Source organism: Mustela lutreola, chromosome 2 (genome assembly GCF_030435805.1).
Source record: "Mustela lutreola isolate mMusLut2 chromosome 2, mMusLut2.pri, whole genome shotgun sequence".
In the NCBI taxonomy this organism is placed as follows: Eukaryota; Metazoa; Chordata; class Mammalia; order Carnivora; family Mustelidae; genus Mustela; species Mustela lutreola.
In genome coordinates this window covers 8,840,763-8,866,445 of record NC_081291.1, presented here as the reverse complement: position 1 = coordinate 8,866,445, position 25,683 = coordinate 8,840,763, and the positions used below count along the sequence as shown (strand labels likewise).

Genomic DNA, 25,683 nt, shown 5'->3' with positions numbered 1-25,683 from the left:
CTCCTGTGTCTAAGAATGTCCCCCCTTGGCTCATGTGTCCCTGACCCCTGTGTCCACAGTCCAGAATGACGTCCAGCACGCGGGGGTACAGTACATTCTAGACTCAGTCATCTCTTCCCTGCTGGTGGAGCCCACCCGTCGATTCATCTATGTGGAGATTGCCTTCTTCTCCCGTTGGTGGCACCAGCAGACAAATGCAACACAGGAAGTTGTGCGGGAGCTGGTCCGCCAGGGTGAGCCTGCCTGAAGGAAGTGCAAAGAGGAAGCTCAGCTCGCTTCTGTTTCTGACCCTCCAGCTTTTGAGATTTTGTCATGTCCCCTGCAGTCTGCATGTGCATGTGGCTCTGCCTGCCTGGAATGTCCCTTTATCTGTAGAACTCCTATACATCCCTCAGGGCCCCACCTCCAGGGGAGCCTCAGGGAAGCCTGCCACGTAGGGGGCCCTCTATTCCATATCTGGCTACACTGGCCTGGGAATGACCCCTCTTCTCCTTCCCGGCCTGGGTTTGCAGGCGGGCCTTCATTTCTCCTGCATTGCCACCCCTGGCCCCAGTCCTGGCCCTGACAGTCCACCCAGATTTTCCCTTCCTGGCACAGGACGCCTGGAGTTTGCCAACGGTGGCTGGGTGATGAACGATGAGGCAGCCACCCACTACGGAGCCATCATAGACCAGATGACACTTGGGTTGCGCTTCCTGGAAAACACGTTTGGCAAAGATGGACGCCCCCGTGTGGCCTGGCACATTGACCCCTTCGGTCACTCTCGGGAGCAGGCCTCGCTGTTTGCACAGGTGATTGCCCAGCTTCGCTCCTAGCTCCTCCCTTGGCCACTCAAGCCCCGCCTTTCCCTGCAAGCTCACTTGGACCAGGCCCTGGCCCCTGGCCCTCTGGCCACTTGAGGCCCTGCCCCTTGGGTGAGCTGTGAATCCCATTAGTAGCCCCTTTCCGCTCTGCCTCTGCCCAGGCTGACCCCACTCCAGCTGGCTCTTCCCGGGTCCCACACCTGCCTCTCATCGGAGCTCTGGCCCCACCCCATTTGCTATGATCCCCAGTCCTCTCCGGAGCCAGGTGGGAGGTGGAGGCCTGCCCTGCTCTTCAACAAGCTCCATAGTCTTCGCCATGATGGCGTCCCCTTTCCATTCTCTGATCCCTTCCATTCTCAGGTGGCTTAAGGGGGAAAGTCTTGGGTCAGGCCCTTTCTGAGCTGGGGAAGGTGGAGGTTTGCTCTAGCGTCGCACCCACCCCTCCCAGCCCTCCCTCAGTGTCACCGGACCCTTCCCCGGCTTCAGAATGAGCTGAAACCCTTTCTGGTTTCAGACCTGCTTTCTCTAACTGTGCTCCGACCCTCCCCTCCCATGGCGAGGGGACTGGTGGTTGGTGGGGAGAGGACTGGACTCCCACTTCTCCTGCCCTCTGATCCCAGGCCCCATCCCTCCCCACCTCCAGATGGGCTTTGACGGTTTCTTCTTCGGGCGTCTGGATTATCAAGATAAGGGCCTACGGAAGAAGAAGCAGGAGATGGAGCAGGTTTGGCGGGCTAGCGCCAGCCTGAAGCCCCCAGTGGCTGACCTCTTTACCAGTAAGGGGGTGGCATGGGGGCAGGGCTGACCCCAGGGGCATGGGACCTGGGAGCATGCTCAGAGGGCCCTGGGTTTGCTCTTATACTCTTGTCCTTTTCCTGAAACTCTTAATAATTTATGAACAAGAACCCAGCATTTGCACTTTGCAGGGGGCCCTGCAAATTCTGAGGCCCCTCCTGGGTGGGGTGTGGCAGGCTTTGAGCCCATGGCAGGTCCAGGGTGCTGAGCCCGGTGTGGTATGCAGGTGTGCTCCCCAATATGTACAACCCACCGGAGAAACTGTGCTGGGACACGCTGTGTGCTGACAAGCCCTTTGTGGAGGACCCGCGCAGCCCCGAGTACAATGCCAAGGAGTTGGTCGATTACTTCCTACAGTTGGCCACTGCTCAGGTAAGCCTACTGTGCAGAGCCCGTGAGACTCGTGTTCATGATGCACTGGGCCCTTTCACGGCACAGGCATTCCCTGACACCTCCTCATCGCCCTTGGAGGAAGGTATCATTCCATTCACCGTTGCCAGGCTCCCCTCCCAGATTTGTGTGCATTTCTGGTTAGAAGACTACAGACACCCTTTGCTGCCCCAAATGCTCACCAAGGTCGTGAGACAGCATGGCACAGTGACTCAGTGCCCTCATCTGGGCCCCAGAAGAGTACTCAACAGCGTGAGGCTATTTTCACGTGTGTCCCTGTGCTCCCCCGTGACCCAATTCCCCTCCCCCCTCCACTCCTCTGTGTACACCACACTTGGTTTTTTCTGTTTGTTTGTCTTGTTTTTTTTTTTTTTTTTTTTTTTAGATTTTATTTATTTATTTGACAGAGAGAAATCACAAGTAGGCAGAGAGGCAGGCAGAGAGAGAGAGAGAGAGGAGGAAGCAGGCTCCCTGCTGAGCAGAGAGCCCGATGCGGGACTCGATCCCAGGACCCTGAGATCATAACCTGAGCCAAAGGCAGCAGCTTAACCACTGAGCCACCCAGGCGCCCTGTTTGTCTTGTTTTTTAAAAGATTTTATTTATTTGACACAGAGAGAGGGAGAGATCACAAGTAGGCAGAGAGGCAGGCAGAAAGAGAGGGAAGCAGGTTCCCGGCTGAGCAGAGCACCTGACACGGAGCTCAATCCCAGAACCCTGAGACTATGACCTGAGCTGAAGGCAGAGGCTTAACCCACTGAGCTACCCAGATGCCCCCACACTTGTTTTTTAAAAGTTTATTTACTTATTTGTTAAAGATTTTATTTGGGAGAGAGAGAGAGCAAGAGCATGGGTGCACACAAGCAGGGGTGCAGGGGCAGAGGGAGAGGGAGAAACAGATTCCCCGCTGAGCAGGGAACCCATTGCAGGGCCCGATCCCAGGATCCTGGGATCATGACCTGAGCTGAAGGCAGACACCTAACTGACTGAGCCACCCAGGCGTCCCAAGACTTATTTATCTTAGAGAGAGAGCTTGAGGGTGCGGGGGGAGGGGCAGAGAGAGAGAGAGAGGGAGAGAGAACCCTCAAGCCGACTCCCAGCTGAGTGTGGAGCCCAATGAGGGGCTTGATCCCAGGACCCTGAGATCATGACCTGAGCCAAAACCAAGAGTCAGATGCTCAACTGGCTGAGCACTGCACACCCACAGACTTGGGCATTTATACCACGAAGGTGTGGTCACAGGGGTGGTCCAGGACACCCCGGCCTGAGGAATTCTCCATCCCCACTACAGGGCCAGTACTACCGCACCAATCACACCATAATGACCATGGGCTCAGACTTCCAGTATGAGAATGCCAACATGTGGTTCAAGAACCTTGACCGGCTCATCCAGCTGGTCAACGCCCAGGTAGGAGTGCCAGCTCGTGGAATGAGTGTGCTTGGACCCTTGCCCTTTGGGTCACATGCATCCCAGGGCGCGCTCTCTTAGTTTCCTTTTACTACTCTAACAAATGACCAACAAATGTAGTGGCTGGAAACAACAGAAATATATCATCTTATGGTTTTATAGGCCAGAAGTCGGACACAGTTCTCAGTGGGTTATAAATCAAGATGTCGGCAGGGCTGGGTTCCTGCCTGAGGTTCTTGGGGAAAATGTCCTTGCCGTGTCCAACTTCTAGAAGCCTTTTGCATTCCTTGACTCATGCCTCCCTGTCCCTGTCTTGCCAGCCAGCCATGCAGCAGCTCTCCGCCTGAGTCTATCATCACATCTCTTTCACTCCCTCTTTCCTCTTCTGTTTTTCTTTAAAAAAAAAAAAATTATTTATTTGGAGAGAGAGAGAGTGTGCAGGCCAGCATGAGGAGGGGCAGAGGGAGAGAGAGAATCTCAAGCAGACTCCTCACTAATAAGCACGAGCCAGATGCAGGGCTCCATCTCAAGTTGCTGAGATCATGACCTGAGCGGAAATCAAGGATTGGACGCTTAACTGACTGAGCCACCCAGGCGCACCTTCTCTTCCACTTTTAAAGACTCAATTTATCTATTTATTTGACAGAGAGATCACAAGTAGGCAGAGAGGCAGGCAGAGAGAGAGGAGGAAGCAGGCTCCCTGCCGAGCAGAGAGCCCGATGTGGGGCTCGATCCCAGGACCCTGGGACCACGACCCGAGCCGAAGGCAGAGGCTTTCACCGACTGAGCCACCCAGGCGCCCCCACTTTTAAAGACTTGTGATTACATTGGCTCTGCAGATCATCCAGGATAAGCTGTTTTAAGGTCAGCTGGTCAGGAACCTGAACTCCATTTGCAACCTTAATTTCCCTTTGCCCTGTAACCTACCAGGTTCTGGGCACCAGGACTCAGACTTCCTTGGGCCTCTCAAATCTGAAATGTCCTTCCCTTCAGTTCCATCCTCAGGGCTGTCCGCTGGCGGTCTCCACGTCCTCACCCTCCACTTACCCCGGCACCACTCTTTCACCCAAAACACCCTCAGGGACATCACCAAGGCCTTCCCAAAGACATTTCCCAGTCCTCCCCGTGACCCGGAGGAGCCCTGGACACCTTGAGCACTTTCTTCTGTGAATACCATGGTCCCGAGCTGCCACAGGTTTTCTCCTGCCCCGACCGCTCCTTTGCCTACCGCATTCTGGTGGAAGTACAGTCCTGTACGTCAAGTCTGCAGCTTGCCACTTAGTGGCTCTGTGACCCTGAGAAATCCTCAGCACTCCGCCTTAATTTTCCAATCTAGAAAATGGGTACAATGGTGGCTCCCACCTGATAAGGCTGTTGGGGTTTAATGAGTTCGTTTACACAGATCCGCAGAACAGGGCCAGATCAATAGTCAATATTACGGCGTTTGCTTATGACTGTTATTTGGGGCCAAACACCTTCTGCTTCTCCTTTAACATGCAAGCTGTAATGTTTCCTCCTCCAGGAAGCCTTCACCAAACGCAGGTGGAGCTCTTGCCTTTTCCTCTGTGCACACAGTCCCCGCAGAAACCTACAAGGTCACATCCAGGCTGATAGTAACAAATTGTCCATTCAGTATCTCTCCTCCACTTGGCTGTGGATTCCAGGAGAGTGGGGCTGGGCTCTGCTTCTAGATTGTGCCTGAAATCGTGAGCATATTGAAGAAGCAAGTGGTTGGTTGTAGAGCGACTCCTGTGTGTGTGTGTGTGTGTGTGTGTAACTGTGTATGTGACTTGTGTGTGCAGGGGTAGACCTGTGGCTGTACATAAAGGCATGTAGTCCTATTCACTTCCCTTCCTTCACTCAAGTGTTTAGTGAGCACCTACAGAGTACCAGGAACTGGCTTCACGACACAAGCAGAACAAACATCTTTTTCTTCAGGGAGGAGTTCACCTTCTTGTTCCTTCATCTCCCGCAGCTGAAGGACTCTGTTCATTCCAACAATGGTGTCGTTGAGCAATAATGTGACAGTCGTGAGAAATGATGACTGCAGCCCTATAACGTCATTAGTTTTTCCATCAAAAAAATTTTTAAAAAGATTTTATTTATTTATTTGACAGACAGATCACAATTAGGCAGAGAGGCAGGCAGAGAGAGGGGGAAGCAGGCTCCCCGCTGAGCAGAGAGCCTGATGTGGGCCTTGATCCCAGGACCCTGAGATCATGACCTGAGCTGAAGGCAGAGTCTTAACCCACTGGGCCAGCCAGGCGCCCCTCCACCAAAAAATTTTTTTTAATTTTTAAAAAAGATTTTTCTTTATTTATTCAACAGACAGAGATCACAAGTAGGCAGAGAGGCAGGCAGAGAGAGAGAGAGAGAGAGGGAAGCAGGCTCCCCCCTGAGCAGAGAGTCCGATGAGGGGCTCGATCCCAGGACCCTGAGATCATGACCTGAGCTGAAGGCAGAGGCTTAACCCACTGAGCCACCCAGGTGCCCCTTTATTTATTTATTTAGAGAGAGGGATGAGCACGGGAGGGACAGAGGGAGAAGGAGAGAGAATCTCAGGCAGACTCTGTGCTGACTGCAGAGCCTTAGGCGGGGCCCATCTCATGAGCCTGAGATCACGAACTGAGCCCCAATCAGGAGTCCCACGCTTCACCAACTGAGCCACCCAGGTACCCCCGCCAAATATTTTAAAAATAAAATTGGAATGATAAAAAGGTTTAGTAAAAATTTCAGGTTTAGGGGCACCTGGGTGACTCAGTCGTTGATCCCAGGCTCCTGCGATTGGCCCCGCGTGGGGCTCCCTGTTCGGTGGGGAGCCTGCTTCTCCCTCTCCTACTACCCCTGCTTTTCTTCCCTCTCTCACGCCCTCTCTCTTTCTCTGTCAGATAAATAAATAAAATCTTTAAAAAAAAATCAGGTTTATTCTAGCATCTGTGAAATCCTTTCCATGGTGGTAATACTGAGCTGCTGCCCAAATCCAGTCTCCCACTGGGCCATTGGTGTGCACTCAAAATGTATACCAGAGAATCTGAACCCACTGCATGATGAAGGTGCGCACATGTGTGTGAGGATGTGTGTGCACACCTGTGGGCCCCCTGGGAAGGTGTGGACTCCCGAGGGCTCACACACGGACACCTCCGCCCAGCAGCAGGCCAACGGGAGCCGCGTCAATGTTCTCTACTCCACTCCCGCCTGTTACCTCTGGGAGCTGAACAAGGCCAACCTCACCTGGTATTTGGGGGAAATGGGAGCTTGGGGGGGTTGGCCCGCTCTTTGGAGCGTGACCCTGCCCTCAACGCCTCTGCCACTGCAGGTCTGTAAAGCAGGATGACTTCTTTCCCTACGCCGACGGCCCCTACAAGTTCTGGACTGGCTACTTTTCCAGCCGGCCGGCCCTCAAACGCTACGAGCGCCTCAGCTACAACTTTCTGCAGGTGAGTGGGTCCTGGGCTCAAGGAGCGCCCGGGGGTCCCAACAGGGCCGGGGCCCTAATACAGCCCCTCTGCCCCCAGGTGTGCAACCAGCTGGAGGCACTGGCGGGTCCAGCGGCCAACGTGGGACCCTATGGCTCAGGAGACAGTGCACCCCTCAGTAGGTGTTGAGACGATGAGGGGATGGGGTGTGTCCAAAGCTGGGCACAGACCCTTGGCAACCCCATTGAGCCCTTTCATAAAGCTCCTCGCGACCCCGCCCTCCCACACGTAATCTTTCCCGTCTCCTTGGGGTCTGGACTGAGAGTCCCGTGGAGACCCCACCCGGTTTACCGTCTGCCTGCAGATGAGGCGATGGCGGTGCTCCAGCATCACGACGCGGTCAGCGGCACCTCCCGGCAGCACGTGGCCGATGACTACGCGCGCCAGCTTGCGGCAGGCTGGGGGCCCTGCGAGGTGCGTGGGGTGGGGTTGGGGAAGGAGTGAGACCCGGGAGAGGCTGGTATTGAATGAAAGAGCAGAGACAGGAAGAGGCGTGGTCAAAGCAGTGGGTGGAGTCTAAGCTGCCTTTTGGGGCGGGGCCTGGGAGGAGAGAGGCGGAGACAAGAAATGGGGTGGAGCCTAGAAGCACTCATGGGCGGGGACAGGCAAGGGCTGGGGTCCGGAAGGGGGCAGAGGGAAGACCTGGGTGGGAGTCCAGAGCTGACCCATGGACCCTTATGCTCCCTCCTACAGGTTCTCCTGAGCAATGCGCTGGCGCGGCTCAGCGGCTCCAAGGAGGACTTCACTTACTGCCGCAACCTCAACATCAGTGTCTGTCCGCTCAGCCAGACTTCGAAGAGCGTGAGCCGGGCTCAGGCTGGAGGGGCGGGCAGGGAGGCAGGTGGGTGGGACAGCACTAGAAACCGAGGACTGTGGGGGCGGGGCCAAGAGGGGGACGGGGCCAGGAGGAGGCGGGGCTCGGACTGAGGGTCTCTTGAGGTACCTGCTGGTTGTGAAATTGATTGGGAGGATCAGCCTGCTGGGGGGCAGTGTAGCTGGGGTAGGAGAGACCAAAGCACCCCATGGGGTCTTGGAGCACCCAGGGACATGACCGCGTGTGGTGGGTGGGTTTCAAGAAGGCCTGCTGTGACCCATGCCCCATCTGGCCCTCCCGCATCAGTTCCAAGTGATCATTTATAACCCCTTGGGGCGGAAAGTGGATTGGATGGTGCGGCTGCCAGTCAGCGAACACTTTTTCGATGTGAGGGACCCGAATGGCACAGTTGTGCCCAGCGATGTAAGTCCTTTCAACAAGTATTTCTCCTATGAGTACCACCCCACCATGAGTACCGCCTGCGTTGTACACCTCCTCCTGGGGATTTCACCCTCCCGCCTTACCCCATCCCATGGCAACATATCCCTCCATGGGTATCTCTTCCCATGGACACCGCCCTCTCTCTCGGGTAACTCTTTTTAGTGAATATCTTCCCCTCCATCAATAGCTTGTGCCTCGTACTTTCTTTTGCTGCCCCTTAACATCATAGCCTCTTGGAAACATCCGCTCCCTGCATTCCCCTCACCCCCCTGCCCTGCCTCTCAGGCAATCTCTCCCTTTTTAATGTCTCCTCATGAATTTTTTAAAAATATTTTATTTTGGGGGAGCCTAGGTGGCTCAGTGGGTTAAGCCTCTGCCTTCCACTCAGGTCATGATCTCAGGGTCCTGGGATCGAGCCCCGCATAGGGCTCTCTGCTCAGCAGGGAAACTGCTTCCCCCCCTCTCTCTGCTTGCCTCTGTGCCTACTTATGATCTGTCAAATAAATAAAATCTTTAAAAATTTTTTAATTTTTTAAGATTTTTTTCACTAATTTCCACATCCAGTGTGGGGCTCCAGCTTACAACACTGAGACTGAGGGACCTGCCCTACCAACTTATCCAGCCAGGCACCCCAAATTTTTTAAAAAAAATTTTTAGCTTATTTCCCTTGTCCTGGAAGGCCTCTACCTATGACTCTCTTCCTCCCCTAGAACCTGCCTTTCCCTCATTCCCCTGCTTCAAGGATTTCCTTCCCTACTTCCTCCCTCACTTCCCCTTCTCCCACAGTCTCTGCACCCCAAAGTGTTTTCCCCCCACACTTTATGAATCTTCTCTGCAATCTTGAACTCAGAATTTGACACTCCGTCCTCCCTGGCCAACACCTGTATTTCTTCTCCCCATCTGGGGCTCATTCCCCTCCTGAAGTTTGACATGGCCCTTTAGGTACAGCTCAGTATGTGGACTCACAGCCTCTTGACTCAGTTTCCCTCCTCCCTTACCCAAGGTGGTGATAAATCCTAGCTCAGACAATTCGGAGCTGCTATTCTCGGCCTCAGTGCCTGCCCTGGGCTTCAGCGTCTACTCAGTAACCCAGGTGCCTGGCCAAAGCCTCCACGCCCACAACCGCCACCCCAGATCCCAGAAGTCCTGGTCGCGTGACTTGGCCATCCAGAATGAGGTGAGACTCCCTTCAGATGCCCCTCCCTTCCCCCGTGACAAATTTGAGGTGTCATGGACTCTGGATCAGTGGGTCTTGGGTTCATGGTCTAGTCACCAGTGCCCCATTACGTGTCCTCTGGTACTGACCACCTCCCTTTGAGCCTCAGTGGCCTTTCCTGGGTCTGTGAGGACCTAGTGTAGTTATGGGTGACACTGGACTGATAAGTAAGGGCTGACGGTGGTAGGGGTTTGCGAATTAAATGAGATGGGTCAGAGACCCGAGGGAGGGAACCATGTGGCCATGTTGCGGGGAGAAGGATCCAGGCGGACAGGGAGCAGCAGAAGCAAGAGGCCTCAGGCAGGAGGGTGGGGAGTGTCCCAGGAACCCCCTGAGGCTAAAGGGGGCAGGTATTGGGTGACAGGTCAGACTCCGCAGGACTTGAGGGACAAGACTTGGGCTTTACTTCGAAGGAGCCACGTCAGAAACAGGGCTGCATTAAGACTGTAATGGGCCCTAGCATTTTTTTTTTTTTTTTTTTTTGCCTTTTTGGGTCTCTTTTTCGGTCAGAAAAAATAAAAAGGTGACAATTGTATTTCATGAGCAGGCAGCTGTAGAAGACAAGTATAAAATGTTCATTTTTATTGCATTTACATTTTCTTCTGATTCTAAAAAAAAAATTAAAATTTACATATTTCTGTTGGCCCCTAAAAGTCCGCTGGGTGGTGGCACTATGATTCCTTAATCAGATGCCCCACTCAGCCCCGAGTCAGCCCAGGGGCCCAAGCTGACCGGCTGGGATGGTATTTTGGGTATCACTTGCGCCCTCTGGTGGCCGTGGTGGGAGGAACTGACTGGGGGAGGGAGCCTGGAAGGGGTTCCCTGCACTAGTCCCAGAGGGTCATGGAAATGGTGAGAAGTGGTCAGATTGAGGAGGAGGTGGAAGGTAGAGCTGTTAGGGTTTGTTAATAGGGCTGGGGGGAGGGGGCGGGGAGCTTCTGGGCTTCCTCCTGAGCCCCAGGAAGGAGAAGCTGCCCTTGGATGAGATGCTTATTAACCTCTGGCTGTCCCTTTTCTATCCAGCACCTCCGGGCTAGGTTTGACCCTGACACAGGACTCTTGGTGGAATTGGAGAACCTGGACCAGAACCTCCTGCTGCCTGTTCGCCAAGCCTTCTACTGGTGAGGGAGGGACCACCGGGCCAGGGAGGGGGGGTGCGAGTAGAGCTGGGGTCACTTACCTGACTCTCCTCTGCCCCGGCCCCAGGTACAACGCCAGCGTAGGCAACAGCCTCAGCAGCCAGGCCTCAGGCGCCTACATCTTCAGACCCGACCGCCAGAAACCGTTGATCGTGAGCCACTGGGCTCAAACGCGCGTGGTGAAGGTCTGGGGCCTTGAATGACGAGTGGGTGTGGGGGAGGTGTGGAGCCTGGGGGTGGTCGTGGGGGGGTGGGGGTGGCGGGGTGGGTTTGTATCTCTATCAGATAAGAGGGTTAGGACCTGCGGGGAATATTGAGAATCTTCCCACAGGGCTGGTATTTTTGGCTGGTTGAGTAACAGCCATTCCTTTGGAGCAAGTACAAAGGCTTTCACATCTACTGTGGGAGTCAGAGTTATACTAGATTTTGAAACTGGGAGTGGGGTGTTTCCATGGGTCCAGGAATGGGGAGAAGCAGGTGTAGCATCTTGAAGGTTCACCAAGGGTCTGTGGTAGGAGGGATTATATTTGAGGGGGCTATGCGAGCGTTCACACTTGGATAGGGGCTGGGCGATTCTCACTTAGGATGGATATCTCAGGGTGCAGCTGGCTGGGAATGGGGGGCCCCTTGGGTTTCTTGGGGCTTCTTGTTGACGTTTCCTTTTAGGGTAGCGGTGGGGCAGGTGGTGGCAGGATTCACATTGGACATGATTCCCCTTGAGGGGAACTTCTGCCTACAAGGGTTGCTGCATTAGGGTATAGTTTTGCCTCCAGTAACAGTTGCCAAAATGTGGTGCCTAAAACAAGATAGACGTTTCTTTCCATCTAACAGAAAGTCTGGATGGGCCATCCAGGGCCGGGGGAGTGACTTCGGAGTCATCCAGGCCTCTTCTGTCTCATTGTCTGCCCTCGTCAACATTCGGCTTCGACCTCGTGGCCCAAGATGGCTGCTCAAGGTCCAGCTGTCGTATTGGCATTGGAGCCAGTGGGAGAGGGAAAGAGGCAAGGGACGTGGCGCACATCTCTTTGGTCCTTTTCCATTGAGCAAACCGTGGTCACCCAGCTATTGCTAGCCTCAGGGAAGACTGGAAAATACGGTCTTTATTCCAGGTAGCCACTTGCCAAGCTAGAACCTGTTCTAAGGAGGGAAGACGGGGTAACGGTGGGCAGTGAGCGGACATGCCACACGCAAGTTAGGTGGTAACATCTGACATAGGAAATGGGAGCATCGCACCGAGGGGGTGGGGCAGGTTCCCATTTTATGAGAGGGGTTGACCTGGCTGTTAGCCCTTGTGAGTTGAGAGCCGGGGTGGGTATCCGCACGGCTTGCCTGTGTGCGGGTGCAGGCTCAGACTTGCTCCCATGTGCCCGCAGACACCCTTGGTGCAGGAGGTGCACCAGAACTTCTCAGCCTGGTGTTCCCAGGTGGTTCGCCTGTACCCAGGCCAGCGGCACCTGGAGCTGGAGTGGACAGTGGGACCGATACCTGTGGGGTGAGTGGCACCCACGGGGACTTCGGGGGTGCGGGCAAGGGCAGAGTGGGATAGGGGAAGCTCACAGTCTTGCCATCCCCTCGGGTCCAGTGACGGCTGGGGGAAGGAGGTCATCAGTCGCTTTGACACTGTGCTGGACACGAAAGGACTCTTCTACACAGACAGCAACGGCCGGGAGATCCTGGAGAGGAGGTGGGGTGACTGGGGGGAACAGGGTGGTCTGTGATGTGTGGGGGCCCAGGCTTGTGGGGGCATCTGCTGATCCTCTGAATGTGGGAAGGAGGGGATGAAGGGGGAGTGAGGCATGGGTAGACCGGGGAAGGGGGGCTGGACCCCAGCGTTGACCAAACCCTCCCCCTACCCAGGCGGGATTATCGACCCACCTGGAAGCTGAACCAGACTGAGCCAGTGGCAGGAAATTACTATCCAGTCAACAGCCGCATTTACATCAGGGTAACCCCCCATCCTGCTCCCCATGTCTTAGCCCCCCTCCACATAGTGGGGGGTCACTCTCATTCTTGGCATCTCTCAGCTGTCTTTGGTGGTCTCCACCATCCCCTGTGGTGCCTGCCTGGGGGCCATGGGCGGCTGGCTGTGGGCCCCTCACTCTCCCCTGGCCCTCCTTCCGCCAGGATGGCAAGACGCAGCTGACCGTGCTGACTGACCGCTCCCAGGGGGGTAGCAGCCTGAAGGACGGCTCTGTAGAGCTCATGGTGAGTGGCCAGAGCCCTGTCCCAGCCAGTTCCCACCCCGGCCCCCCACCTTGAAAGCTGGTTGCTGGTTTCTCTCTGTTCTCTGCTAGGTGCTCCCCTCCGTGTGTCGCCCCACTAAGCTGACACCTCCATTCCTAAGTGAAAAGTTCACTCCAAGCTTTTGTCCGGTCCCCATCTAGTTCCCCATCTCTTCCAGGCCCTCCCTTGCCCTACCCCGTTAGACCCTTACCTGCCTCTGTGCTAGTCCCCCGCTAGGCTGGGTCACCACTGGCGCCGGTGGCCCCCACTAGACCTTTCTCCGCTCCATCCTTCTCACTCTTAAGTTTCTTTTGAAATTAACATAAGCCCTTACCCAAATTTCTGGCCCAGAAATCGGCCAGAGGGACTCCTCATCCTCTCCTGACCCCCCCCCCCCGCAGGTGCACCGAAGGCTTCTGAAAGACGACGGACGTGGCGTAGGGGAGCCGCTGCTGGAGGGCGGGCTGGGGCTGTGGGTGCGAGGGCGCCATCTCGTGCTGCTCGACAAGGTGTCGGCCGCTGCCACCAGGCACCGGTTGCAGGCAGAGAAGGAGCTGCTGGCCCCGCAGGTGGTGCTGGCCCCCGGTGGCGGCGCCCCTTACCACCCGGGAGTCGCCCCACTCAAGCAGGTGAGGGGGCTAGGGCCGCCAGATAGGACCCCAAGGAACCTGGCCTTAGAGGGTACCCACTCCGCCCGCCCCTATCTCGTTCTGGGAAGCCATAAACTGCCCCCACCCCCTTACCTCAGCCCCGTCGCCCTACAGTCCCGTGATTGCTGAGTCCCATCACACCAAGTCTGGGTCTTGGCACAGCCTTGGCTCTCTAACCTCCTGCGGGCTCACTGGCCCCACCCTCTCCACCTTTTCCTTCAGGCACGGTCCCGCCCCCAGCCCCGCCCCAGCCCGCCTTGCCCCACCCCCTGAGCTTCATCCCCGTCCTGTCTCTGGGGGTCTCAGGCCAGATCCCTTCGGCCCCCTTCCGGGCTCGGCCCACCCCTAGCCTGGCACCGCCCTTCCCTGGGTCTGTCCTAACCCCTCTTTGGCTTAACCCCCACGAAATCACGCCCCTTGAGTCATAGCCCCGCCTCCTAACCGCGCCTCCGCCCCACCCCCTTTGTGCAGTTCTCAGGGCTCCGCCGGGAGCTGCCTCCCTCCGTACATCTGCTCACGCTGGCCCGCTGGGACAGGACATCGCTGCTGCTGCGCTTGGAACACCAGTTCGCTGTAGGGGAGGGCTCTGGCAACTTGAGCTCCCCGGTGACCGTGAATTTGAAGGTGAGTAAGGCAGAAGTGGGAAGGAGACAAGACAGAGGCGGAGAGAGCAGGGAGAGGGGCAACCCTGCTCTGTCCCCACTGAGCCGGGCCCATCCACTGCCTACAGGACCTGTTCTCCGCCTTCACCATCACGGACCTACAGGAGACCACGCTGGCGGCCAACCAGCTCCGGGCTGGCGCCTCCAGGCTCAAGTGGACACCAGCCACAGGTGGGGGCCTGCCCTGGGAGCTGGGGGCTGTGTGGGAGGTGTGGGAATGTTGTGGGTGTGGGAATGTCCCAGCTAGCAGTGGCTCTGGAGGGTCTGGATGGGATTCCATGGGTGTCTAGTTCTGGGGTGAGGGCTATGCCCATTCACCCCTGGGGCTGGCATGATGGTCTTCAGGTAGGGCTTGAGGGTGAGAGGGAGATGGCCTGACATCGGGGATGGCATTCAGGGCCTGGGAGACGGTTTAAAATGGGTCTGGGACTAAGGCCCTGGGTACAGATTTGAGGGTGTATGGCTCTGTGGAGGCCTCGGGGAAGGAGCAGGAGGAGGGGTGAGGCAGAGGAGGTCTGCAGCCCTCACTTCTCTCTCGCACCTCCCCAGGCCCCGTGCCCCAGCCCCCTCCCCCTCGGCTGGACCCCGCTGCCATCACGCTGCAGCCCATGGAGATCCGCACCTTCCTGGCCTTGGTGCAGTGGGAAGAGCTCGGCTAGACGTGCTGGGGGCAGGCAAACTCGCCCGCTCGTCCTCCTGCTGCTGCCGCCACTAACAAAAGCCATTAAAATGCCACTACCAAGACTTGGGTCAGGGTGTGACTGAGTGGGGTTTTGCTTGTTTCTGGAGGGGGGGGGTGTGAGGGGGAATGCACTGATGGCCTAGGAAGGTCAGCAGGCACTCTCTGACTCTTGATCTGAGGCCTTGCAGGGGAGACACCCCAGACTGCACCATCCATACCTGCTTCATCTGCCATGTCTTCGACTCCTCCTCCACTCCTTCCTCCACTCAGGCTGCGGCACAGCTGTCTCTAGAAGCTACCAAGGGTGGGCCTGCATGGGATACGTCGAGTATACTTATGCATACTCAGGGTATGAGTACGTTTCACAGTCTGCATGAGCACGTAGACATTCTCTACATCTGAGAAGCAGATGAACCCCGGAGCCTTCCAGTCCTGGCCTTGGGGAATCCAGACCCTGAGGGCAAGGAATCCAGGAGGTCCTGGTAAAGGACTGGAACAGGAGTCAGGTTCCAAAGTGAGGCCTTGGACAGGTGGGCTAGAGCTTCTGGGCTCCCAGGAGACAGGAAGAGAGTCTGGCACGTCCTGGTGTGCTCTGGGGTCTGTTATGGAGAAAGGACACTTTGAGATGAAACTGGTGATTTAGACTCGAAAGTGAGTGACTTCCCCCTTGGTCAGGACAGACTTATGCAAGTCCCTTGAAGGTGTGAGGAGGCCAGGAGGGCATCCCAGGCTGACCTGGGATGCGTGCTTCCCTGGTGGTCAGATGCCCCTCCAGAAAAAATCTGTAAGTCCCTCTTGGGGTGACAGGATGAACCTGGGCAGCTAGGAACTGCTGGGGAGGCCACTACAGGCCTAGGTAAGGTTCCAGATGGGGCCTGGGTGCTGGAGGTGCATCTTGAAATTTTCTCTAAGTCTCCCCTTAAAGAGATGGACCAGGGAGATCCAGGGAGGGAGCCCCGGTCTAGCTGCCATTCTACATGGGGTCCAGTCACTGGATGCACCTCTCAGAAACTTCATCTAAAGTTTCCCTCTGGGGTGCCGGGGTGGCTCAGGTTAAGCGTCTGCCTTTAGCTTAGGTCATGATCCCAGCATCCTGGGATTGAGCCCTATGTCAGGCTTCCTGCTCAGTGGGGAGTCTGCTTCTCCCTCTGTCCTGTCCCCCGCTTGTGCTCACTCTTGTTCTCTCTCAAATAAATACTCCCCCCCCTTTTTTTTTTTAAAAGTTTCCCTCCAGAAAGGAAAGGCAGCAAAGCCAGGCAGGGTGGTCTGGACCCCTCTGTAGGGTCCCATCTTAGGATGTGCCCACCAAATTTGCTTGTGAGTATCCTCTGGTGGTAAGGAGGACACTGGCCAGGCAGCGCACCCCAGGGTTTACACCTTTCGCCTGGTAGTCCATGCGATCTCCTGAAAACGTGCAAACCCTCCTCCAAAGGTGGGCACCATCCTGGCTGGCCAAGGAGACTCACGGAGGTTGCCCCGGGCCCCCTGGTAGTCCCCATGGTGCCTGATTGTTGGATTGGCCCCTGCAAACCTCTGTATCTGGTGATGGAGACAAGGACGGGCCAGCCAGAGAGACTTGTGGGTTGGAGGGTGCCCAGGGCCAGGCTGAGCTTCTGCATGGGCCCTCATATTGGACCCACCTGGCGGTGCCTCCTGAAAACATGGCCACATCCCCATCCAAAAGGAAGTCACCGAATGGCTTGTGCTGGGCAAGTAAACCCATGAAGGCTGCTGTGGGCTCAGGTGCTGTTACTCCTGGGTCCTAGTCATTGGGAGTGCCTCCCAAGAAGTTTCTATGTCCTTTTGTGCAGCTCAGGACCACCCAGAGGGTGAATGCACTCCCCCTCCACCCCCTGATTGGGGCAAGCAGCCCTAGCCATCCAGGGAGGCCCAGGGAGCAAGTTCCAGGCCCAGCCACGGTGACATGTAGTCTCCTAGTCATCACATATGCCACAGGACATTGTTTCCAAGTCTTCCTCTAAAGGAAGGCAGCAGCCTGCTGGGCGATGGGCCACCGGGGAGGGTGTCCTGGGCCCAGCAGCCTTCCTGTGCTGGGCTGCGTGGCTACATATGCTTCTCAAAAACATTTTTAAGCCCTCTTGGGAGCGGGAAGACCGAGCTGACATGGCCAGGGAGGCGTGGCGGGCCAGCTTCAGAGAGGGTTTAGTCACTGGGAGCATCTCCTGAAAACGTCTCAATGGTACTCTGGAGGCTGAGAGCAGCCTGGGCGCCCCCGGGAGTTCCGCGGATGGTGCCCTGGGCCCATCAGGCTCCTTCTCGGCTGCTGTGGGCCAAGATACATCCTTTGGGTGAGACCTACCCACGCAAGCTGCGTCCTGGTGGGTCGTTTCATCCCGGTCGCGCTGATTGAATTGCGCCACCTGGTGGCTATTTTTATGTCGTCCCCGGAGCTCAGCTGTGCTTGAAAAGCAAGGCTGAGTTCCCGGAGACTGGTGGCAGTGTCGCCCTGGCCGCGACAGGCTCCCCTGAGACTGGCACTGCAATATAGAGGAGAGCGACATCCAGGAACTGCGCGGATGGGCTGGCCAGCGCCCCGCGGTCCCCTCCGCTCCCAGGGACTCCCTTGAGACGTTGCAGGTAATGAGGTGGTGTCCTGGGCTTGGTCGTGTTTCCACCTTGTGCCTGGTTTCTAGATTCTCCCTCCTGAGGTCGGGATCATGGCCAGGAAGTCCTGGGTCAGGGGGCGTTCCCCTCACGCGGCTGCAGTCCTGTGTGGGGCCGGGTCCCTGGATGCGCGCCCTGAAATTTCCCCTTCTGAGGAGAGGGCAGGGAGGCCTGGCAGGCAGCTGTCCTCAGTGGGGTTCCAGTCACTACCGAGCCCTTCTGAAAATGTTTCCCGAGGAGAGGAAGGCCCCCAGTCAACTCCCTGCGTGAGGGGAAGCGCAGTCCGTGGGGATTCATTGGCTGCACCTCCCGAAAATTTTTCTAAGTCTCTCTCCATGCTAACAAGCCAGCCAGACAGGGAGGCCGAGGGAGCGTGCCCGGGTCCAGTCCACAGCCCAGATGGGGCCCAGGGGTTGGGAGAAGTGTTTTCAGGGTGCTTGGGTCCTCCCTCCTGCACTGGGGAGAGGAGAGGCCTTCTAAACCAAGGGAGGAGAATCGGCTTGTCTAGAGTCCGTGATGGCTGGGGAAGACACCCAGGTCTGGCCACAGGGATTCAAGAGGTCACTGCTGACTCACGCACTTCCTGAAGGAGCTTCTGATTCCCCTTCCTGGAGGGGAGACGGTGTCTTGGGCCCATTAGGGACACCCTGTGAGGGCACCCTAGACATGAGGGCAGATCTCTGAAATGTGTTCACTCACCACCGGTGGAAACTTCGGCCTTCGATGCCAGGCCCAGGTTAGCTCGCAAAGACATTTCCAATTCCTGGACAGCCTGGCCAGCTTGCGGCGGGCACCCTGGCTAGGCCTCTGTCCACCATGGGTCATGGTCGCAGAGGGTGCCTTTCAAAAGTCTTCTTAGTCCCTCTTTGGATGCTGGGACTGGCTTGGGCTGGATGGGGAGGATTTGGAGGGGGACCCCAACCAGCCATGGTCCCATGTGAGGCCAACTTGAGTATGTTCCAAATTTTCTAAGTCTCCAGCTTGAACATGCTAAGGACACCATGGGAAAGCTGACTGGGCCCAGCCATTATCCTGCATGAGGCCTTGTGGACCGATGAGCTTTCTGGAAATGTTTCTGAATCTCACTGGTGTCCTGGGCATGGGCCATGCCTGGCCGAGGAAGCCTGGGAAAATGTTTTGGGCAGAGCTGTGGTCTCATGTGGCTTCCACATGTTCCTTCAGGCTCCTCCAGACGGGTTAGGACAGACACACACAATAATTTTGCAGATCAGGTTTGCTCTGCTCCCTTGGGTTCAAGGGAAGAACTGGGAACCAAGGTGTCATTGCTTCAAGATCAAGGCCACTTACATGCTGTGAAGATTAGGCAGCTTTAAGTAAAAAGAAAAAAAAGAAACTTTCCTCTCATTTGAAGATGGCTATTTCTTGCTCGGGTATCGCTTGCTGTAAAGCTCTGACTGTCAACTATTCTCCAGTGCTTCTGTTGGGGCGGGGGCTGGGCAAGGGCTTCGAGCTTCACAGCCACCATTCCGCTGATGTCACTCTAATATTTTGCAACTCTTAGTCCTCTGTCCCATTCGCAGAGAGGACAATGGCAGAATTGAGTAGTTGTGATGGAGCTCACAGAGACTGCACAGGTGAGCAAATCTAGTATCTGACTCTTTTGCAGAAAGTGTATCTACTTCTGAATGAGGAGCCCTGGCCCAGAGGAGAGGCTTCAAAGTTAGAACTGCATTTAGAGCACAGTCTCTGAGCCAAACACTGTGGGTTTGAATTCAATCTTTTATCATTTACTACCTTTTGTGACTAAAATTTACTGCAATAGGAAATAGAGGGGTGCCTGGGTGGCTCAGTGGGTTAAAGCCTCTGACTTTGGCTCAGGTCGTGATCCCAGGGTCCTGGGATCGAGCCCCGCATCGGGCTCTCTGCTCGGCAGGGAGATTGCTTCCACCTCTCTGCCTGTCAAACAAATAAATAAAATCTTTTTTTTTTTTTTTTTTTTTTTAAAGAGGAAATAGAGCTATTTTGTAGAATTTGCTCAAGTTTTACTGTATTAACCTATGGGGACTGAGCAATTTCCATGGGATGGTGGCCAGGGTGTCTGCCAGCACACTGGGCCAGGCGGGAGCTGCACAGATGGCGCTGGGTAGGTGTCGGTGTTGCTAGTTGCTGGCCTGTTGTAACAAGGCTGTGTTGTTCTGATGTTGAACATGAACTATCTTCCAGACAACCTAAACCCCACAGGTTCATTCTCTGACTGATGAAACAAGACCCACATGAGGCCACTATCTTGTCTGTAACTGGATTATACAACGAAATTGTCCAAGCCACAGAAATTACCAGATATCTCACTGTGCTGGCATAAATGATTGGCAATTAATTCTTTATCATTGCTTTTAGCCCCATTTCTAGATCTAATGATTAAGATTACCTGATCATAGGGGTGCCTAAGTGGCGCAGTGAAGCATCTGCCTTTGGCTCAGGTCATGGTCCCGGGGTCCTGGGATCAAGCCCTGCATTGGGCTCCCAGCTCAGCGGGAAGCCTGCTTCTCCCTCCCCCACTCCCCCTGCTTGTGTTCCCTTTCTCGCTGTATCTCTTTCTGTCAAATAAAATAAACAAAATCTTAAAAAAATTACCTGATCATAAAATTACATTTACTTCCTAATATCATTAATCAATGTCCCAATTTCTTGGACTCCCTCCCCCTGCCAACCAACCAGTGTAAGCCCAAATCACAGAGTAAGTCTTCTCTTCCTATTAGCGTCCACTGAGATGCATCACGGTTCCTCACGGCGTATGGTCTCCACCACTGCAATGGGTCAATAACTCAACTGTGTTCTACTGTAACTGTGTTCCTGGTAATCTCTGGTTGCACAGCACTGATGAAAGCAAGATGTAAGTTTCTACTAAAATAATAAGTCATTTTCATGGAAAAGATGTTAAGTATATGGAAATAAGAGAATTTAACCTTAAAAATTGCTTTGGATCCTCAAATAAATCAAACAATTCTGACCACAAGAAAGGAATTAAAAATCAAGTAGTAAAAAAATTGAAAAAAAAAAAAACCCAACCCTTGAAGTAAATGAATATGAAAATAGAATATCAAAATTTATGGAACACACACACAAATTTTAGGGTCAAAATTGTAGTTTTAAATACATTAGAAAGGAAGAAAGGTCTAAAATCAACAATCTAAGTTTCAACTTCAGTAAACTAGAAAAAGCACACCAAAAGTAAGATTTAAAAAAGGAAATATTAGGCAGGAAAAAAAAAATAGAAGCAGAAATCAATGAAATACAACACCAGAATACCGATAGGAAAAAAATCAATAAAGCAAAAAATTGGTTCTCTGACAAGATCATGAAAATTGATAAAATCAAAACAGGACCAACCAAAAAAAAAAAAAAAGACACGAATCACAAAAATAGAAAAACAAGGAAACAAGTATACCTGCTCCAACACCTCCCAATAAAACCCACAAAACCCACAAGCCCTACAAACATACCTGAGATTTTTAAACCTATAAAGGAATCATATGAATTATTTTATGCCAAAAGATTATTTACTTTTTATAAAGATCTTATTTATTGCTTTGAGAGACAGAGTGAGAGAGAGCATGAGAGAGGAGAAGGTGAGAGGGAGAAGCAGATTCCCCATGGAGCTGGGAGCCCGATGCGGGGCTCAATCCCAGGACTCCGGGATCATGACCTGAGCTGAAGGCAGTCGTCCAATGAACTGAGCCACCCAAGTGCCCTAGATTAGATCATTTATTTGAAATGAACAATTCCTAGCCATATTCATACCAACTAAATAAACTCAGGAAGAAAGAGAAATAGAAAATCTGAACAGGTCTCTATCAAGTTAAGAAGTTGAATCAGTTGGTTAAAAATCTTCACACAAAGAAGAGCCATGGGCCAGACAACCTCACTGTTGGAATTCTAACATACTTTAATGAAGAAATACCAGGACCACACTAATAAAAGAGGAGCAACTACACGGAAAATAATTCCATCAAATCCAGACAAAGGTATTAGAAGAACAAAAAATGGCAGGGATCCATTCACCCAGTGTACTTGTGTCAAATCATTCTCATGTATATTTTATATATTTATTTATGTATTTATTTGACAGAGAGAGATCACAAGTAGGCAGAGAGGCAGGCAGAGAGAGAGGGGGAAGCAGGCTCCCTGGTGAGCGGAGAGCCCCATGTGGGCCTCGATCCCAGGACCCCAAGATCATGACCTGAGCCCAAGGCAGAGACTCAACCCACTGAGCCACCCAGGTGCCCTCTCGTGTATATTTTAAGTATATTTTAAATTTATTTGTCAGGGGCCTCTGGTGGCTCATGGATTAAATAAAGCCTCTGCCTTTGGCTCAGGTCATGATCCCAGGGTCCTGGGATCGCGGCCTGCATTGGGCTCTCTGCTCAGCGGGGAGCCTGCTTCCCCCCTCTCCCTGCCCACCTCTCTGCCTATTTGTGATCTCTGTCTGTCAAATAAATAAATAAAATCTTTTTTTAAAAAAAGGTATACTTAGGTTGATCTCTAAAAAAAAAAATGTATTTGTCACTTATACTTCAGTGAAGCTGGAGGAGAAAGAATGCCGAAGCAGAAGTGGGTTTGGGTCGACTGAAAAAAAGGAGAGGGGAAAAAAACCCCAACAATCAGATGAATGACCTTCACGAACATAAAACCTCTTAACAAAATATTGGCAAATGAAACATGGCAAGACATATAAAGGTTTACACACTATGACGAAGTGGAGTTCGTCCAAGAAGGTAAGAGTGGACTTAATTGTTGTCAAGCGCTATTTAAAAGGAAACTTCAGTCTGATGAAACATGAAAAGCCTACAGCTAACACTCTACCCGTGTAGAGGTGTGGGCTGAATGCACTTCCCCTCACAACGGGGACAGAACAAGTGTCCTCTTCCACAGCTTCCATTCAAAACTGTCCCGGAACCCCAAGTGATGCAAGGCAAGGAAGAACACTTACAGGAACAAAGATAAGAAAGAAAGAAGCAAAACTCTTATTTGCAGATGACACAATCTTGTTTGTAAACGTGACTGTTGACTCTAAGGGGAAAAGACTTAAAATAGCAAGGTCAAGGGATCGAAGATCTAAGAACCCACTTTGCTCTAAACTAGTAATGAAAAATCCCAAACTGAAATTAAGAAAATCCCATTCAGCACCAAAGACAAGACACTATTCTGGAGTGGCAGCATGAGGAGCCAACTCTGTGGACCCCTTCCCCAGTGAAACAAATATAAAGAATCACTTTTAAAATGCAATTATTGGGGCACCTAGGTAGCTCAGTGGGTTGAACCTCTGCCTTTGGCTCGGGTCATGATCTCAGGGTCCTGGAATCGAGCTCCGCATCGGGCTCTTTGCTCATCAGGGAGCCTGCTTCCCCCATCCCCTGCCTCTCTGCCTACTTGTGATCTCTGTCAAATAAATAAAATCTTCTCAAAAATCCAATTATGGGGCACCTGGGTGGCTCAGTGGGTTAAGCCACTGCCTTCGGCTCAGGTCATGATCTCAGGGTCCTGGGATCGAGTCCCGCATCGGGCTTTCTGCTCAGCGGGGAGCCTGCTTCCCTCTCTCTCTCTCTGCCTGCCTCTCAGTCTACTTGTGATTTCTCTCTGTCAAATAAATAAATAAAATCTTAAAAAAATCCAATTATTGCAAGCCTCTGGAAAGTGTCATAATGGGATATAACACATAAACACGTATTCAGTAAAACCTAAGTAAGAGTAAGGGGAGTGAGGGGCACCTGGGTGGCTCAGTGGGTTAAAGCCTCTGCCTTCGGCTCGGGTCATGATCCCAGGGTCCTGGGATCGAGCCCCGCATCAGGCTGTCTGCTCCACGGAGAGCCTGCTTCCTCCTCTCTCTCTCTCTCTGCCTGCCTCTCTGCCTACTTGTGATCTCTGTCTGTCAAATAAATAAATAAAATCTTAAAAAAAAAAAAAAAGAGTAAGGGGAGTGAGAGTCTGTGGCATTCAAACCACAAGAACTAAGAACCACAAGCTAAGAACACCAGGCTTCCCCAAACCCTGCTCTCAGTCCAGGGATCTATCTTCCCGGGAGGGGCAGGCACCAGCCTCTGTCATTCCCTCGCAGCTACAGACTGCAGGGGGCCATTTCCCTCTGGCCGCCCCTGATAGGCGTGGAGAACCCACTTCAGATATGGCATGTTAAGAACATTGGAGGCCCAACTGCCCTCTTCCTAGCTCGTTTATAGGGCAGAAATCCTATGCCAAAAGGCAGGTCAAGAAGAGGCTGCCACCCACACCTAGCATCTTTCCCCTAAAAAGGGGGTTATTCAGGGGCTCAGTCTGACTTTGGCTCAGGTCATGATTGAGCCCTGTGTGGGGCTCTTGCACTCAGTGTGGAGTCTGCTTGTCCTTCTGACCCTCCCGCTGCTCTATTAAAATCTTTCCAAAAAAGTGGATGGAGGGTTATTCCGAGAAATGCAGGCAAATGACCCCACCCATTATTCCAGAGCTGTGGTGCAAGAATTTTGTTCACAAGCAGAGGCAGTTCCTAAGAGCAGACAGCTCCGAAGCTCTCTCTAGAAGGGTGAACTTTATTTGAAACAAATGGTGGACGTTCAAGACCAAGGGTGCTCTTAAAGACAAGGGAGGTTCTGACAGCAAGCCAAGGAGGCAGCTAGTAGCTTCATGAGATCAATATATGAAACAAGCAGGCCAGCTAGTTTACTGGAGAACCAGGGAGAGAGACAAGGAAAGCCTTCTTGGGATTAGAACAAGTCTCAAACACTGGCCTCAAAAACTGCTTCCACAAAGGGGCAGGAATGAAACTGATCATGCTCTGGGCTAATCTGCATCCCAGGGTACCATTAAAAACAATGAAGCAGTCTGCTGCGACAGTGTGATCAGGGGAAGGCAAGGAGCGCCCTGTCAAAACCGGTCATCCCACTGCGACTGCTGGGTCCCCTGGGGAGCAACATCAGATGCTCACATGCGGAAAAAACAGATGTCACCAAAATGTCAGCCAGCTAATCTCAAAGCAAATAAAACAAGCAGCCCTGGGAAGCACAGGATCTATAATGTCAAATTTTCGACTGAATGGAAAGGATTGACTTACAAAGAGAAAAAAGGCAGACAACTGCCTGCAAGATGGTCTAGATGACAGATTTAACAAGGACTTCAGGGCAGCCATTATCAATCTGCTCCAAGAACTAAGGGAAACCACAGTTAAAGAAGTAAAAGAGGATACGATGATGTGACATTAAAGACTGTCAACGAGAGAGTTACAGATGGAGAGAGATTATGCAATCTAAAGAACAGGTCAGACTGAAGAACAATGAAGAGTCCTTGGAAAACATGGAATACTACGTACAAGAACATAGGCATAATGGAAGTATCAGACCAAGAAGAATCAATTCCGTGACCCTTCCTCTCCCTTTGCGCCTTCTGGGACTCCCATAATGTGAGTATTGGTTAGTTTTACTCGTTCTCTGCTCCTCAGACTTACCATTTCAAATGACCAGTTTTCGAGTTCACAGATTGTTTCTTCTGCATGTACAAATCTGCTTTTGATTCCTTTCGTGACTTTTTTCCAATTCAGTTTAAAAATAATTCTCTGTGATGTTCTCAATTTCTTCATCTATTCTTCTCATGACTTTTTCTCTTAAGCCCTTTAAGAGTTATATACGTATATGATAAATATGTATTTATATATAAATCATATATAATATGCAAATATATGTAACACATTTATTTAGATAGTGTGCACACACTCAAGTTGGGGGAGGTACAGAGGAAGAGAATCTTAAGCAGGCTCCATGCTGGGCACGGATGTGGGGCTTGATCTCACAACTCTGAGATTATGACCTGAGCCCAAGTCAAGAGTTGAGCCACCCAGGTGCCCCAGAGTTACTACTTTAAATTCTTTGTCTCCTAACTCTGAAGCCTCTGTTTCATTATTAGGGTTGGCTTCTGGAGATTTATGATTTAATTTGTTCAAGTGGGCCATGTTTTCAAGTATCTTTGTGAGCCTTGTGCTCTTCTGTTGAGACTTGGGCATTTGAACCCTGCAGGCTGGCTCCATGAACAGAAAGACCTTCACTGCCAGCGCAGCATGAAGACTTAAGGTATTCTCAGGCCTTTTCTGGGCATGGGTCTTACCTCAGTCCGTGGGTGTGATTTCCACCCCAATTCCCCCATATGTATGTCTGTTTTTATTTTTTACTTAAAAAATTTTTTTTACATGTCTGCCTTTAAATGTATTAATTTCTGTAGGAGTCTCACAAGTCCAAATCCTAGACCTTTTGACAAACTTCACACTGATACAATCCATTTTTTAAAAAAATTTTCCTTATTTTGGGGGCACCTGGGTGACTCAGTTGGTTAAGTGTCTTGGTTTTCACTGGTTAACTGACT

General features: G+C 52.8%; 1 protein-coding gene across 2 annotated transcripts in view; it reads left to right on the top strand.

The window, feature by feature from the left end:
- The window catches only part of MAN2B1 (mannosidase alpha class 2B member 1), a 135,673-nt gene that overhangs the window by 1,129 nt on the left and 108,861 nt on the right, over positions 1 to 25,683 (top strand). Inside the window, exons 3-24 of one of the 2 annotated variants that reach the window (XM_059160071.1) lie at positions 60 to 233; positions 598 to 791; positions 1,447 to 1,579; positions 1,825 to 1,970; positions 3,278 to 3,394; positions 6,546 to 6,628; positions 6,711 to 6,831; positions 6,910 to 6,988; positions 7,175 to 7,284; positions 7,564 to 7,671; positions 7,991 to 8,107; positions 9,129 to 9,302; positions 10,365 to 10,462; positions 10,548 to 10,665; positions 11,854 to 11,972; positions 12,063 to 12,164; positions 12,338 to 12,425; positions 12,605 to 12,685; positions 13,105 to 13,332; positions 13,825 to 13,977; positions 14,084 to 14,186; positions 14,565 to 14,759. In XM_059160071.1, coding sequence (XP_059016054.1) covers positions 60 to 233; positions 598 to 791; positions 1,447 to 1,579; positions 1,825 to 1,970; positions 3,278 to 3,394; positions 6,546 to 6,628; positions 6,711 to 6,831; positions 6,910 to 6,988; positions 7,175 to 7,284; positions 7,564 to 7,671; positions 7,991 to 8,107; positions 9,129 to 9,302; positions 10,365 to 10,462; positions 10,548 to 10,665; positions 11,854 to 11,972; positions 12,063 to 12,164; positions 12,338 to 12,425; positions 12,605 to 12,685; positions 13,105 to 13,332; positions 13,825 to 13,977; positions 14,084 to 14,186; positions 14,565 to 14,674 — 2,756 coding nt within the window. In that variant the 3' untranslated portion in view covers positions 14,675 to 14,759. Of the gene's footprint in view, positions 1 to 59; positions 234 to 597; positions 792 to 1,446; positions 1,580 to 1,824; positions 1,971 to 3,277; positions 3,395 to 6,545; positions 6,629 to 6,710; positions 6,832 to 6,909; positions 6,989 to 7,174; positions 7,285 to 7,563; positions 7,672 to 7,990; positions 8,108 to 9,128; positions 9,303 to 10,364; positions 10,463 to 10,547; positions 10,666 to 11,853; positions 11,973 to 12,062; positions 12,165 to 12,337; positions 12,426 to 12,604; positions 12,686 to 13,104; positions 13,333 to 13,824; positions 13,978 to 14,083; positions 14,188 to 14,564; positions 14,760 to 25,683 lie in introns of those variants that run through there. The other variant, XM_059160073.1, reaches the window with a different exon arrangement.